The following is a 17893-nucleotide window of genomic DNA, read 5'->3' as shown; positions in this document are numbered from 1 at the left end:
GACAGCTGCTCAGCTGTGTCCTAAACCAGCAGATGCCAAAACTTTCCAGCTGAGGAAAACTATAAGCAAGTGGATGGGGTTTAAAGTCCTCCTTGTGATGGGGCATAGTTTATAGCTATATAATGTGTCTATTACCTTTAGCCATGAAGAGCCACCAAGTCGTGGATCTGCAATCACCAAGTATAACAGAGAAACAGTTACAGTAAGGAACACATCGGACAGAATTATAGAAATTGATCTTTTTTAAAGAGAAGCGATTACAGAATTACTTTTATATTACTGCATATACACACTTTTAAGAGGCCTGCACTGTATATTGTTTTATTGTATTATATACCTAATGTATCATTTCTTCAAAGACTGTTTCAAATGCTTGCAGTTTGTTGTGCAATGGGTCAAAATAGTAATGCAGGTAAATTTGTTATTTTTCCATTACAGACAAAATTAAACAGCGTTATCAGACCAGTTATTGTAATTTAACTGCTCTACTTCAATAAATAAGAATTGTATACAGAATAAAAACAGCTATTATTTTAAGACTAGACTACAAAAATAAATAACAAGTACAATAAATTGTATTTAAAAACACACATACACAGCAGGATAATAACTGTAAGAAGTCTTGTTGAATTTTTTTTCTGATCTAATGTGATACATATGCAAAGGAAAAAGACCAAGCCCCAAGAAACATGGTGAAGCATGTTTCTGATTAAATGCCCTAGACTGCCATGCTGCTTCACCCATAATCCGTACATGAAAATATTACACCCAAAGTCTGTTTCCTACATATGGAAATCATTCAGTCCAATTTTGTTTTAAACCTTTAGCTGCAGTCTCTGTAGTGATCCAACAAACATGACATTATGACCTCTCACCCACTACCTTTTTAAAGTCTTTGAAGTTATAAAGATCTCCCACCTGCTCTTAGGAGTTTCTAGAGAAAATACTGCATCTATGCTCTGTTACCTGCTTATAGACACCCATAGGTATTCGTAGTGTGGTATTTTCTATAGGATGTGGCCACTTTAAAATAAACTGAAGTAAGTCGGCACATCAATATTAGTAATATTAGTGCTATATAAGGCTTTATAAGGTCTAGTGGAGATAGATGTAAGTCAGTTTACCATAAAATGGAAAGAAGCAAAGTTTGAAAAAGACCACAATCAGAGCATCTGTATTCCACATTATGACAACGACTGAGGAGTAAGGATATGGTTCTTTCACGGTGGTAATAGGAAGGTGAGATGTACGCATCTTTTGAATTGGTGGCAATACAAAGTTAAAGTGGTTGACAAATGTCAAATAAAAAGTGAACACTTACATAAAACTACAAAACAGTGGCAAAGGTAAGTTCTAAGCAACTAGCAGAGCAATAACCAAAACAATTTAATGAATGAAATCATAAGAGCTGTCTGTGTACATGCTGTCAGATCAGGACACACTGAGCATTGGAGCTGCAGCATGCTATTTCCCATGTTACACTGCACACAATTAGAGGTGCCATCACCAATTCCAGACACAACACTTAAAATATTTAAAATATAAACATGCAGAGTTCATTGCACTTATCAGCTGCATAGATTAACCACTCAGCAGAATGTGGCAACAGGCATTAAGTTACTGTTTTAATATTACTTTAGCGTCTTAACAAGTTGTTGTATTTTAAGCAGTTGAATATGGTAGCAACTAACTTGCTCCTGAAGTGGCACCCAGTAAATGAATTTGGCAATCAATTTGTTTATTTATTTGTTTGGTATGGAGCCATTGGTTCCTAAAACAAAAACTTTGCCTGGGGCCCTGATTTGTAATTTTGTTTTAAAGAAATGTTTTTTTAAGGAATAAACAGGAAACAAAAAGCAAAACAGGCCGTGAAGCTTATTTGACCAAAAGTGCTTTACCAGTGTTACTGCAACACTTGCACAAGCAAATGACACAATTGTGTGATTTTTATGTTTCATTTACTGTATTGTGATACGCATCGTATCGTGAACCTCATTGTGATTTTGGTATTCCATGTTTCTTAGTCATTTCCTTTGTTGTAGTTTGCTCCAAGTGCTTTTCTGAAACGTGAATCCAACTTCTTTGTCTTGATCATCATCAGCTGTTTTGCCAAAAGCTTCTTCTTCAAAAGATGTTGGAAACAGTGACCTATTTTTCTAGCTATGGCCTTTACAATACAGCTTAGTAACTATCAATGAATAGATTTTTTAATTGGTTCTATTCCATTTTTACTGACTTTTAATGTAAAAGTACCAATATTTTAGTCATGAACAAATATAACTATAAATATAACAAATGGCTAATGTTCACTAATGTTTGTATTTAACATATTTTCTTGAATTATCTTACTGTTACAAGATCACTGCTGTACTTTGTAATGACCAGACTGAAAATATTAAATATAAAACCCCCCCCCCCCCCCACCCCCCCACACACACACACTTGTGGTAACTGAGGGTATAGTGTTTCTTGTGACAGTCTTTAACTTGCACGCCTTCCAGTGGACCATCCAAAAACAGTGACTTTTTTCAGTCTCTGTAGGCAAGTAATTTATTATCACCGGTTTAAATGTTCCTTATAGTTGCATATGCTAAGTGTATCTTTCAATAGCTTCCTGTGCAAATAAACAGTCCAATAAAACACTCTACTAAACAGTCCAGTACTTTTTTACTATGATTTTTAAGTTATTTTTCTTCTTGCACACTACCACACAAACCAAGCTTGCAATAATCTGTTATACAATGACATTAGAAATGTGTGTAGCAAAGGAGAAGCCATACTGATGGGGGATTTCAACTTCCCCCAAATAAAATGGGAAAACCCGGTGGGTAGCGCGAAGGATGAAATAGAAATGGTGGAAATGACAAATGACTGCTTCCTAACACAATTTGTGAAGGCACCCACTAGAGGGGAGGCATGCCTTGATTTAGTCTTTTCAAATAACGAAGATAGAATAACTAAAACAGAGGTCAGAGAACCACTGGCAAACTCAGACCACAACATGGTCTCATTTGAAGTGTTTTTTAAATCCCCAAAAGTAAAGACTAAAGCTAAGGTTTATAATTTTAGAAAAGCAAACTATGAAGGTATGAAACAGAGACTAACAGAAGTAGATTGGAGTAAAATAGAGAAAACACCCACAGAAGAAGGATGGTTGTTCTTCAAAAATGTAGTACTAGAGGCGCAAAACAATTATATCCCTAAAGTAGACAAATCTAAATGTAAAACTAAATTGCCAAAATGGTTTAATAGATCAATTAAAAAAAATATTCAGCGAAAAAAGGCACTTTACAGAGCATTAAAAAAGGACCAAAAAGAAAGTACGCAGAAAGAGTACACAGAACTGCAAACGCAAGTCAAAAAGGAAGTTAGAAAGGCCAAGAGAGAAATAGAAATAAACATTGCTAAGGGAGCTAAAACCAATTCCAAAAATGTTTTTCCAATATTACAACAGCAAGAGAACATTCAAAGAGGAGATTAAATGTTTAAGAGATACAAATGGCAAAATCGTAGATGAAGAACAAAAAATAGCAAATATGTTAAATGATTACTTTTCACAAGTTTTTACAAAGGAAGATACTGACAACATGCCCCACATGTCATCCAGTTCCTATCCAGTTTTAAATAACTTTAGCATAACTGAGGCAGAAGTGTTAAAGGGACTAGGAGCTCTTAAAATAAACAAATCCCCTGGGCCGGATGAGATCCTCCCAGTAGTACTCAAAGAAATGAAAGAAGTAATTTACAAACCGCTAACCAAGATCATGCAGCAGTCTCTTGACACAGGGGTGGTACCAACAGACTGGAAAATTGCAAACGTAATACCGATCCACAAAAAGGGAAACAAAACTGAACCAGGTAACTACAGACCAGTAAGCCTGACTTCTATTATATGCAAACTTATGGAAACTATAATAAGATCCAAAATGGAAAATTACCTATATGGTAACAGGGTACTGGGAGACAGTCAACATGGTTTTAGGAAAGGGAGATCTTGTCTAACTAACCTGCTTGATTTTTTTGAGGATGCAACATCGATAATGGATAATTGCAAAGCATATGACATGGTTTATTTAGATTTCCAGAAAGCTTTTGACAAAGTCCCGCACAAAAGATTAATTCTCAAACTGAACACAGTTGGGATTCAAGGAAACACATGTACATGGATTAGGGAGTGGTTAACATGTAGAAAACAGAAAGTACTGATTAGAGGAAAAACCTCAGAATGGAGTGTGGTAACCAGCGGTGTACCACAGGGATCAGTATTAGGTCCTCTGCTATTCCTAATCTACATTAATGATTTAGATTCTGGTATAGTAAGCAAACTTGTTAAATTTGCAGACGACACAAAAGTAGGAGGAGTGGCAAACACTGTTGCAGCAGCAAAGGTCATTCAAAATGATCTAGACAAGATTCAGAACTGGGCAGACACATGGCAAATGACATTTAATAGAGAAAAGTGTAAGGTACTGCACGCAGGAAATAAAAATGTACATTATAAATATCATATGGGAGATATTGAAATTGGAGAAGGAATCTATGAAAAAGACCTAGGAGTTTTTGTTGACTCAGAAATGTCTTCATCTAGACAATGTGGGGAAGCTATAAAAAAGGCTAACAAGATGCTCGGATACATTGTGAAAAGTGTTGAATTTAAATCAAGGGAAGTAATGTTAAAACTGTACAATGCACTAGTAAGACCTCATCTTGAATACTGTGTTCAGTTCTGGTCACCTCGCTATAAAAAAGATATTGCTGCTCTAGAAAGAGTGCAAAGAAGAGCGAACAGAATTATTCCGGGCTTAAAAGGCATGTCATATGCAGACAGGCTAAAAGAATTGAATCTGTTCAGTCTTGAACAAAGAAGACTACGTGGCGACCTAATTCAAGCATTCAAAATTCTAAAAGGTATTGACAGTGTCGACCCAAGGGACTTTTTCAGTCTGAAAAAAGAAACAAATGGAGTTTAGACAAAGGGGCATTCAGAACAGAAAATAGGAGGCACTTTTTTACACAGAGAATTGTGAGGGTCTGGAATCAACTCCCCAGTAATGTTGTTGAAGCTGACACCCTGGGATCCTTCAAGAAGCTGCTTGATGAGATTTTGGGATCAATAAGCTACTAACAACCAAACGAGCAAGATGGGCCGAATGGCCTCCTCTCGTTTGTAAACTTTCTTATGTTCTTATGTTCTTATTAAAAACACAAACAATATAAAACGTGAGGTTCAGAGTGGTACTCATACTGTTTGTGTTGATAACCTGACCGGTCCCGTGTCCCTTCCGTAGCGCTGCAGGTGCTGGTATCCTCCGTGCAGATTCTTTGCTTGTCCAGCCACCTGGCTGAACATGAACCACACACTACTCTTTTGGGCTTCTTTAAAGCTGCGCCCGTGGTTGGAAATCTTCTTTTTATTTTCTGGCACTTCTTCTAAGTGCTGCTACAATAACGATTTGTTCTGTTATTTCTTCACCAAACAAAACAATAGACTTTTAGTTTTTAACTTACTTGCTGTTTCCAATTCTCAAATCGGCTAAAGTAAAATTACTAAACTTCCTATTCAATTCTATATTCCTTCATGAAGGTTTCTCAACAGTACAATTTACTGCAACATATGCAATCTGTCCAGCACTTCCTGGTTCACACCCCATGTGTCTTTTCCAGCTTCGTTATAAGTCTGGCTGTCACAATAGCTCAATCACTCACCACTGCCTTCTTTCACACAGTGGCCATAAGTGGTGAGAACAAATATTGCCTGACAAACTAAAATAAAACAAACCCGATCAAACTTCCCTTAAATTATTTTAGATACAAGGTTTCTAGACCCAACCTCTTACAATTTATGTAGAGTCCTTCGATGACTTTGCCACATTATATTAACCCTGTGGTCCATTTATTCAGCGCTTGTTAGGCACGTCAGGTCCAATTTATTTTCACATGTGCTGTTTATTTATTTTTCAGAGTAAAGCAGGTTTAAAAGGCACTGAATCACAAAAGGGCACTCGCAAAAGTACTGTATCTCCTGCCAAGCCCCACCCCTTGTTTGCTTTCTCCCCCCACATACCTCTTTAATGACGTGCACAGTGATAAATCCTCTCCTGATCACTCGTTTTACCACCAAACTCCTCAATAATCCAAAGCAAGTCAGTATTTTATTACTACAACATCTCAAGAAGCCATGCAGATGTTTGTGATATTGTTTGAGCACTGGATGCAGAAGCAGCTGTCTCCTTTGTTTAAGTCCGTGTTATCTATGTGATGCATGGGGCTATCAGATATGCCCTTTTTTTTTTTTTTAGGCTTCATTCGGTTCCTATCAGGCTCACTCGGCCATTGAAAGATTTTCTCAGCTTTTTCAGGAGAAAAAAGACTTGAGACCTGGGCTTTATGTCTTTTTGATGATGTCCGGCAGGGTCCGACATCGTACTGGTCAGAGAAAATTGTAATGTCGGACCTGGTCCGACATAGTACCGCAGAGGTCCACAGAGATAACAAAGAAACAAAGGAGATAGCTGCTTCTGCATCCAGCGCTCAAAGAATATCGGACATTTGCAGAGCTTTTTGAGACGTTATAGTAATAAAATAATGACTTGGATCATATTATAAAATTAATGATCAGGGGAGTATTTATCAGAATGCACAACTGTGAAGAGGTATGTGAAATACAGCGAACAATGGGTGGGGTTTGGCTGGAGATGCAGTACTGAGGCTCCTTTTGCCATGCAGTGCCTTTTAAACCTGTTTTATTCTGGGAAAAAAATATTTTAAACAGCACGTGTAAAATAAACAGCGCATGTGAAAATAAATTAGACCTGACAAGCGCTGAATAAATGGACCGCTAATGGGACTGTATACCATTCACAATTATCTTTAAAATTTTTGTAGATGTGATCGTTCCATGAAATTGTTTATTTTTAGTAGTGACTGCTGCGATTTTTAGAGATCTTTATTGTGACAAAATCGTACCTTTACGGATAAGTCTACGGGGCTGATGTAAAGATAGGTGCAGTGCAAACAATTGCGGCTGAAAAATCTAAATTGCCTAGTGGCCAGGCAATTACTTTGCATGGTGGACTACGTAAGCTAACGAGCAATGCAAATTACTCAGCCGCAAGCATAATAATGAGGGTCGCAATGAGCACCTCCTGTGCAATCTCACTGTTTAGTGGCCGCACTTACAGCCCAGAGGTGAGATGAGCTAGGAGTACACACACACATACATACATACATACATATAATACTGACTTTTGCCATCATATTAACATATAAATCATAACACAAAAACAATAACAAACAAAGGCGTAGGGGGGGGGGGGGGGGGGGACACTGTGCCACACACATGGAAATGAAAAGAAACATTATCTGAGGAGGCACTGAGAGTCCTCAAGGCTGAGATCACTCAGCATGAAATTCAGTTATTTTGAAAAGCCTCAGTCAGCATCAGTTATGCTACTAAAGAGGCCACATTGTCCTTCAAAGTGGAGAAAGTAAATGCTGTCGGTGTTACCAGGAGGACAGTCAACCAGGTGATGAAAAGGTGGCAGAAACTGCTGCAGCGAATACAGGCATACAGCAGGAACATCACAGCTGACACTGCTGGAGAGGCAAGCGTAGAGGACAATCCATCCCAAACAAAGTGACCCTGGGTTTGAATATGCAGGATCTTCTCCGTCCTACCCTTCTCCTCCAAAGATTTTCCTGCCTGTCCCCAACAAGAGCCAAGCATTGCCGCATCAGGAAGTGCACCACACCAGTCACCCTGAAGCCTATGACAGGTCTCTGAAGGTGTGTGGTTTTATAGAGCTCTTAATTACTCACTTTTACAATGGTTTGCACCTTGTTAGAGGAAGTACAATGTTTTTGGAGGGTCAGCAATTGCCCAACTGCAAGGCAAATCCTCACATCCAGATCCCCACCCAATTGCAGGCTTGTTTCTTTATTTGAATACATTCAATATCTTTTAAGTGGCTGCATGATGGCAAAGTGCTAATTTCATAGCGGGTGCACAACGCCAGGTGAAAAACATATTTTACATACACTGCATTCTTAGTGACTGCTAAAGTCCCAATTTATGCAACTAAACATGTTTTTTGGCAGCAATATGGGTGTTTTACAGTCACAAATTACTTTGCACGAATCCTTACATTGGCCACTATGTGTGATCGGTAGCAACATGTGACCAAAATGGTTAAACGAGAACTGCAGACAGTTTTTTACAGGCATCAACTTAGCAACAATTCCAACTGCTGTAACCCAAACTCTGATGCAGCAAGCTGTCGAGTATATTCAAAACGACAAAAGTATGCAAACACTGTACTAAATCAAATTATATTCAAGCTAAAAAAAAATAAAAAAAACACACATTACAAAGACAGATGCATTTATAGGAAATTATGCTACTTTAATGATTCCTTAAATTACTTGTGACCGTTGCTGTAGATTGTGATGTTTGCTCTCCATCCACTGCTCAGTATATTGATTTATGTTTTGTTCACTAAATAAGAAAATGGCACATTGAAAACAAACAAATGAAAAAGTCAATGAAGGAAAAAAACCTGTGGCATCTGCCTTGACGCAAGTTTCATCAGAAAGTGTATATTTCCAACTTGTCTGGCACTGGGTGAAGCTGTTTCCCAGCCAGCAATTAAAGCATGCCATCTGTCAACAATAAACTTGAGGTACCTCTTTTTTTTTTTTTTTTTTACCTTTTTTCTTATTCTTTGTATCAGATCATAAAGTTCTTAGATCTATGCAGTATATTCTTTCTATTATTTTAACCAAACCTCTAAATAGGCCAGAAACTTTGTTTGGTTTTTCTTTTAAACTTGCATGCAAATTATAATTCTAACCAGGGCAATGACACATTCTGCCAGCCACTGGCCCAGAGGTCCAAACCCCCCCACCCCCCCAAGGCGGGAGTTTAAAACAATTTTAACAAGCTGGTTTATCATGCACACTACTTATGGCAATGATACATTTCACAGAAAATCACTGTGTCACCTTTTTGCAGTTTAGATGCAAATTTGGACATAGGATAAAATATTCAGTCACTTGAGAATTGACCAGTCATATTAATGTTTACTGTACAGGTCATGAGTAACTTTAAAAAAAAAAAAATAATAAAAAATTGTACCTATGTGGAAAGAGATGTTGTACCCTGCACAATGCCTGAAGTAATCTGTGTGCCTGGATGTTCACCAGATGAATTTTCAGACCTCTTGTATATGCATATAGTATATAAAATAGGGATGTCACGGTATACCGGTTGTACTGTAAACCACGGTATAAACCGCCACGGTTTTGAAACCGCAACCATTTCCCCAAGTTCACACAGTTTATTTAAGGTGATATGGGCGTGTTTTTTTATTCACCATTTGTCTATCGATGAGCCACTGTGTTTATTAAAACTAACTAATGAATACTGACATCTCAAATTCTAAAAACTGCCGTGCATGAGATTAACCGAGTAGGCTATTAAATAAGTGACGCCATATATAATATAAACCGCTCTACTAAAACACTGATCACTAGCAAACGTGATCGTCAGTAAATTAAACAAATACTCGAAAATATCAGCAAGAACAAGGCACTGTAACCTTTCATCACAGCCTTCCTATTAATTTACCAAACCAAATAAGTAACATTAGCTATTATCTATCGTACTGGTCAAGAGAAACGCAGTAAGCACACAGTAAGAATCAAAAAGTCTATACTTACTACTATATAACTAAGTCAAAGATACCACAGGCATTTGTACTATTTTTGCTGGCCTTGAAGTACATGGGTGTGGCTGACCTGACATTGTTTGCAACACTCTGAATGTGCTTTTGATTTCTTTATATTATTATTTTAACTTTTATTGTTTTGAAAATCATGACACAAAATGAAAAAACGTGCAGCCACTGTTGCGTTAGTTTTCTTGTTTACAAGCACTTAATTATATGTTACAGTCAATACATCTTGATCACTATTTAAAACCCAAAGTGTAATTTGTCTCCCGGATACATTCTGTCCCTAGTGAATATAAGAAATGCCACATCGGCTCTTTGTGGTACTTCTTTACTGTTGTATTTCTTGCACTCAAGGTATTGCTGCTGGACAGGTCAGTGGTTACACTCTGGTGTACCAGATGTATTTGGTGGTTAGACATTATTCTCAGAGCTGCTTTAATGCATTACAATTTTGAAATGTTGGCCTAAAAGTTGCAAGGGTATGATGACTCAAAGAAAAAATGATAAAAAGTGTGTTCAAACAACAACAACAAGAATATGTCATTAAAGACAGTGCTCATATGTAAAAAAAAAAAACAGTTTAATTGGTTTATTTATTTATTTATTTATAGCCAGCAGGCAATGATCTACAGAAGAAAAGGAACAAGAGACCCCGACCCCCCAAGCCGCACATCTCACTAACATCTCAGTTTTTCATAAACATTTACATTTTTCAGTGGTTGCAATAAATACTGAATAAGTACTGAATATTAAATATAAATGATTTGTGGCAATATATAATAAAATCAAATGTCTGACTTGGTCATTCTGTTACTTCCTCATTTTTTGCATTACATACACACATCTGTTAAAATCAGAAGCAGCTCAGTTCAGCTGGAGTTTTAAGTTAATACAGTTCTACATGGTCAAAAGAGCTCTATGAATTTAAAAACTTGGAAGCATTTTGAAAAACGAATGTGTTAGTCATACAGTGTGACACTTAAACATCTGTTTGCAGTCACTGTTTATGCTAATTAAGCATATTTAGTTAAACAAATTCTAGTCGTTTTTAAACACCAGTAGTTATAGTATTGTATTATTGTCTAGAATTTTATTTCATACAAAAATGGGTGTAAACACAGACATTGAAGTGAATTGAAAACAGTCAAGTGTTACTGAGTGACCTCCCCTTTAAAGTTTACCATAGTAAAAGCACTGTAAAGTGTAATAAAGCACAGTGAAAGCATGGTAATGCCCATAGATGTATGGTAAAGTATAAAACAACACGGCATTAATGCATAAAACAACTGTCATAAATGCATATTATAACTATGTGAAAACTATAAAATGCCGATTTTCCCACTATGGTAAAAACAAAACAAAAATCACTAAGCATCAACAGGTAAGCACACCGCTCAGACACAAGAAATGATGTTCATATAGTCTATAAATATCCAGGCTCTTAACCTAAACATTACATGTAAATAAAAGGACAAAAAGGAAAAACTCATGTTACATCACTTACATTTCTGAGTCTGAGTGACAATCAGTTGGTCCCGCAACATACTCAATCGGAACGGTCCTTAGGGTAAGTGAGGAGAACTAGGGACACAGATCAGAAAAACAGAAATCAATGATCACTATTATATATATATATATATATATATATATATATATATATAAGTTGTATGTAATTAAGTTTTCAAAATTCTTTCGCCAAACTTTCAATCTTTATATGGCTAACTCAAAGAGTTTTCTGTAAGACATTCATACCACATGGTTGCACTCTTGTCATCTGTGCATCAAAATGATTCATTATTTAACTCCTGCCATTTTTTTTCTTCTAAAAAAATCTTTTTATTATTTACAAAAACATGATTATAAAACAAATTTTTTGTGTTGTGTTGTGAACCTGATGAAGACACGGTAGTGTCGAATCACATTGTTTGTTTTAAATTTATTTTATATATATATATATATATATATATATATATATATATATATATATATATATATATATATACACACACTCACACACATATACACATACATACATACACACACCAGAAAATGTATTTGAGTTTGTTTCAAGGACTTGGTCTCGGACTCGACTACTCAACTACAAGTCTGTGAGATATATATATATAAGTGCATTTGCTCTTACTTGCACAACATTTTAAAAGTTACCAAAGTATTTATAAACAGAATTATTTTCAAAGAGAAAGGCAATTATAAATGATATCCCATATGTTCATAAAATAAACTACACAAAACAAAAAAAAGATTAGTGTACACACTGAACTGACAGATTGCGTCTGAGGTATTCAAGGAATAAAATAAATCAATGTGGTGGTTTATTACTCACAGACCATGTCACAATGGTATCAGACTACTTTTTCACAATCTGATTTAGGTGCTCCATCATCTCGGTGTATGATTTTTCATGTCAGACAGGTTTTTGTCAGTTTATTTTTATGTTATTGGCTGAATCCTAAAACCATACCTGTTATGGATGTAAAATACAGAGACTGCCTTTGACAGTGCTTTATAACTGCAACCTACATGCATTAACAGAAACATTGATAACGGCTTGAAGTTCATGTCAAGAACACTAGCTGCAGCTATTACAACAAGCTGACATTTTATGCATGGTCCTTAAAATGAAAGGAGTCGCTTTGTTATTTCTTTACTGTCTCAATACAGTTTAGGGCACATATTGTGACTTCAATTACAACTATCTTAATCCCAAAATCAAATACTAAACAATAATGTTGAGAACCACTGTTCTATAATACACTGGGTCTATGGAATCTTAACCAAAACGAGGTAAAATATTATAAATGACTCCTGTCAGTTTCTACTGTATGTGACAATTTACGTTTGGTATAAATGGACTAGATCCATACAAATTCTAAATTTCCAGTTTAAATGAGAGTCCCTCTTGAGTTTCTGTTATTCTATCATTTAAAAAAAAAAAAAAAAAAAAAAAAAAAACAAACAAAAAAAACCGGTTGCTAGTCTATTAAGCAGTGTGAAATGACTTCGAAGTAAATAAAAGCATGTTAGCTTCAGCTTTATATTACGTGGTAATACTGCCCTACAATTACTGCATGGCAGTAGTGTGATCGTTCCACTGTATTATGTTGTGAACCATAGCTAAGGGCCTTATGAGAACAATAAATACTATAAGTAAGCAATAAGGCACGACAGGGTGTGGGATATATTCTAATATCCACACGCCCTGGGTGCATTATAAGTCACGAGGCAAACAGCCAAGTGGCTTTAACCGCTCGGAGCGTGTGGATATTAGAGTATATCCACACCCTGAAGTGCCTTATTGCGCTTTGAAAAAAACATTACAAAAAAAATGTAAAAACATGCTTTATTTAACAAAAAAGTTGATTTTTTTTAATTAAATATCCTTCCACCTCTGCCTAACCTTAGAAAACAAGTCCCTTAAATCATAAAAAAAAGCATTAATTAAAAAAATATTTCAGATGCTGAACTGAACATTGCCATTGAAAGTGCAGTTTTGATTCGTTACACTTCTTGTAATTCTTGTTATTCATTACATTTTAAAAAGTAAAATATTACTGCCCATTTTCATCATGACACAGCATAAATGAGTCTGTCTTTAAATCATGCAGCACTAATAAGACTGCTTTTAAATCAAACCCTTCCTCAAAAGACCTGCAACAGTATCAGGTGAGAGTCATCATCCTTTGTTATCCGGGGTAGTAACAGGAGGTATCCATACCAGATTTGTGCTAGTACAGCTTCACAGTGGCAAGAAAGACGTTATTTGCATGGAATACCCGGTCACTTATCAAACTGACTTTGCAATTTATAGCTTGGTAACATGCAGAACTACTGGGTCAGTGTTAAGAAACTATTTAAAACAATGCAGGGCACAGCAGAAGACATGATACCATTGTACCTGGACACATTTAAAAGGTATGGCAGGAACTGTCAAGATGAATTTATAAATGTTCAGTATCAGATCACACAGCTGCGCAGGGGGTTGGTCCGGTGGCAGCAGGCAGACAGACCGAAGAACGGACAACGGGAGCAACGGCAACAAAACACCTTTTAACCCCAAAGTCTCTTTTAAAGGGGACCCAAATGTTTTGTGAAAAGCTTAAAGTTTAAGAGATATTTTTTAAACTACTTATTTTCACAATGGGGAGAGGGAAATGCCGCAGTTCAAGGAGAAGGAACAGAGCGATCAGAATGGCGAGTTTTGAATTTATTTGAATACTTTGCTTTTTTTAATACTTTAATTAATCACTGGTGTCTGATTCAGATTCATTTAATATCTCATGTACACTTTGGTTTCCCAAAAGTTCAACATTTACTTAAATCTCGTTGGTCATGTTTATTGCGATACATTCCAATATGTCTGTGGTTTTTGTTTTTAAATTCTAGTGTACGGATATCTGCCAGTGATTTGCCCGTTTTTAAAAAAAAATGCCGACCCATGGTGATATGCTGTAATAGCAACACCCCCATGTGACCTGTTTTGACCAATCAGGATAGAGTATTTAAAATACCCATTTTATAACTGATTAGAAGGCTTTCTTTGTTGTTCTCCACGTTGCTACAGTTACACTGTAGATGCTATAACAAGTTACTGTAAATGAGATACTGTTTTAGCAGACATATTTAATTAAGTAAACATTTATTTAAATGTTTTCGGAATTAAAAATATAAATGCAAAACTGTGACTTTTTTTTTTGTTAACGTGCTAAGTGAAAAAAATCCCCCAAGGTAGCAAATTTGTCAAATACCATAAAAATGTCCAGTATACAGTATATTTTAACTCAAAACAAATCTTTATGCCGATACTTCCAGGCATGTCAAAGTTTGTAGATGGCGCTGTGCTTCTGACTGGCGCACAGCTGGTACCCTAGCACCAGGGCCTGTGTTATTAAATCTGGGCGCCTGTGCAGCGTGTCAACACTCACTGCTCTGTGTCTGACTAATTTAGTATTCAGTGACGACCCACGTAAGTAAAATTCTGCTGTTAGATAGACTTCCTATTCAAAATGCAGACAACCAAGTACAACTAGTTAGTGAATAATCCCCGATTTAATCTCTATATTATTAGAATACCACCTGGATCAGCAGAGGATAATACTAAGAGTCCCACTGAGAATGATACAGCTTTGATTCCTCTATTCTACTTCTATATATTCCTATATCTATAAGGAGTGTACCACAAGTAATGTATGTTAGTGGAAAATGAACATATAGTTCTATATTTATCAATTATATACATAGTATATAATGTACAGTTCAACTGTAGATTTTTACATTAGAACATAACTATGTGATACATATGTTCTGCGTACATAATAGTACTCTAAAGTTACAAATGTTTATTTTATTATTCCGCATCTCCAAAAGCAGTTGCTGATAAATTTCCAAGTCTGCAGTTAGTGTCTTGCTGTATTTATTATGCAAGAAAGTTATATTAAATGTTGTTTTTTTTTTTTTTCTGTTTGCTCTGGTTACTGTGCGAGATCCTTCTTGCATTGACCTGATGTATTAACACCGGTTTAAGGTGGCACACAACTACATGTGTAAGTTTGCCCTTACTACTGATCTTGCAATGCACTTAGTATCTTGTACTTGAATAATGCTGTCTCTGCTACTACAATTTATTCTAACTAATGACCGTCAAGTGCACATAAATCAGCATTAGATCCCTTTTTCACTGAGCTGGTGACTTTTACTTAACACAGATAGAGGCCGCATATCGAATCTTAAACTTATTTGACACATATAGATTTTAATTAGTCTAATTAGTTAATTATTTTTTTTAAAAATCAAACAACCCATTTATTATATGTATGTACCACAGTGGCAAACGATTAGGAACTAAATATCACAATGACGATCTCCCAACAGGAAGTAAATAACCACAGCTGTGCCTAAAAAATTAAAAAGCAAAGTTTACATCATTAGTAGAAGTTATTAATTTTGCTTTTGCTAGGTGTTAAATGTGTTAGGTCGCTCGTAATTTGATAAATAAAAGGGATAAGATGGCACCACCAGAAATGCAAGATTATAAAGGTGGCAATTTTTGAACTCAAGATAATTAGGAAAGAATCTTACAAAAGCTCTGACAGAGCATGTTTGAAGTTCAATTTTTTTTCTACTTAGCACTGCCTCTCAGAATAAAAGAAAATCTCCTGATACTGAACAACACACCACTTACATCAAGTTTCTGCATTATTCTCCCTTGTTGCATGGCTCCTATAAGAGTGGCAATGTCAATCTTCATGTCCAAATTCTCACTACGTAGGCATTCAGCAGCTTTTTCTGTGCATTCCCACTTTGAGCTGAGAACCTGTAAAAAAATAAATAAAATAAAAGAAAGAGGTTAATTTTTAGTTGATTTTCATGCCATACACCTTTATTAGCATTATAAAAACACCCAACCATTCTTAAAAAAAAAAAAAAAAAAAAACACCCTTTAAAATAAATATTTTTCACTGTTCATGGGTGATGGTGTACTTCTGATTGCAAATTCTTAAAACGTGGCAGCTCCAGATATGTATCTCTCTATAGCATAAGTCTTGCATCCACATTTACCCAGCTGTGTGGAATCTTCGTCTCGGGGATGAAGGAACATGCAGCTGATGATGTTTTGGAAGACTGAACAGTCACTGCTGTACTAAACATATCAGGGAAACCAACTGTTTTGGTTTCTACACTGATTTCCCTCTACTTATTATATTGGCATCATATTTTTATTTGAATTTATTTTTCCAATTGTTTTTTATTCACCACAATTAAGTTATTTAACTCTCAATGCAGTAATTCACTTTCAAAATCAGTAATGAGAATCAAGGGGATATAATAGCATTAAATCAGAATATGACATTCAAGTAGTGCTATTTTAACACTGTTCGGTGTGCAGTTTGATATGCCTCACAGTTGTAGTTCTAACCCACTACCTGCTTCCAGACTATATTACTATATGTCTTATTTGCTCTCTGTTCTAGTCATGTAAAAACCCACAAAATTCCCTTTTATGGACCTCTTTTCTTCTCAATTTCAACAAGCAATAAATACAATGTAGACCATTGCTATACCACTGGTTTACCAGTGAAATTAAAAACAAAATCATAATATGAAGCTGTAAACTACACTATTATTTCTAAGGCTGCATCCACACTGCAGGGTTCGACATTACTCCGTAGAGATCGCAGTTTGGCCAGTAGTTATGATGCACCACAGGCCCAACTGGGCAGGTAACATTTTTTAACATTATATAGTATAGTGCACATGGCTTCCGTTTCATGAACGCAGGAAAGTGGGTCAGTGTGCCAAAAAGCTGAAAAAATGAATTTACAAACCCATTTTTAAAAACATACCGCCCACCCACACTGAAGTGCTGTTGGTAATACTCGTTACCTCGACATGGCAATTTTTACAATTCGTTTGTAAAAAGGTGGACAATAGTAGCACAGCTAAACTGATATTTTCAACACAATTATTTTATTGTTTACATTTATAGATAAAACTTCAATCACATTTGTGTTTCTTTACAAATACTTTGAACCTTGTTGTTTATTAACTAAGTATTTTAAAGTGCAACATTATTATTATTATTATTATTATTATTATTATTATTATTAGGGCACCACTTACCTTGTATTACTATTACTTTTATTTAGTTTTTCCTTTTAAAACAGTCTGGGGAACTTGACAGAAAATGCTTTATGTATGTGTGTGTGGCTCATAATCTTCAAAACTTTGTATGAGCTTGGTAATGTTGGGATGTATCACAAAGAATACAAACGTGTTGCTGGCTTTGTTTTACAATGTATAGAATAGTAGGACCTTGATAATATTTTTGTTTGTTTGGTGAATCTCCACAAAACTTCGCTTTATGCATATGTAAAGACCTTCTTCTTGTCACAGATTTATGCCACAGAACAATTTAGTGAACAAAACGTTATTTATCATAAAAACAAACAAAGCAACCAAAAAAAAAGCTATAGCTTAAAATTAGGTCACATGTTCAAGTTGTGTGAATACAGGACTTTGTGTCATTTTTAAAAGCCAGCAAAAGTGAAAACTGTTCATGTAAATGCTGGATATGTAGGCTGCATGTATGATCCAGTTTATTTTTGCTTATTAATAAACCTATTTTGCATAAATTGGAAAGAAAA

At 35.7% G+C, this 17893-nt stretch overlaps 1 protein-coding gene across 1 annotated transcript in view; it reads right to left on the bottom strand.

Annotated features, from left to right (window-relative positions):
- The window catches only part of LOC121309401 (golgin subfamily B member 1-like), a 184552-nt gene that overhangs the window by 152967 nt on the left and 13692 nt on the right, over nucleotides 1–17893 (bottom strand). The window contains exons 4-5 of the mRNA XM_041242308.1: nucleotides 15931–16062; nucleotides 11236–11312 (exon numbers count right to left, since the gene is read on the bottom strand). Of these exons, the coding sequence (XP_041098242.1) occupies nucleotides 11236–11312; nucleotides 15931–16062 (209 nt within the window). The remainder of the gene's footprint in view (nucleotides 1–11235; nucleotides 11313–15930; nucleotides 16063–17893) is intronic.

This window comes from Polyodon spathula, chromosome 3, assembly GCF_017654505.1.
Source record: "Polyodon spathula isolate WHYD16114869_AA chromosome 3, ASM1765450v1, whole genome shotgun sequence".
NCBI lineage: Eukaryota > Metazoa > Chordata > Actinopteri > Acipenseriformes > Polyodontidae > Polyodon > Polyodon spathula.
The sequence above is the reverse complement of the archived record's forward strand: the minus strand, read 5'-3'. Positions and strand labels throughout refer to the sequence as shown.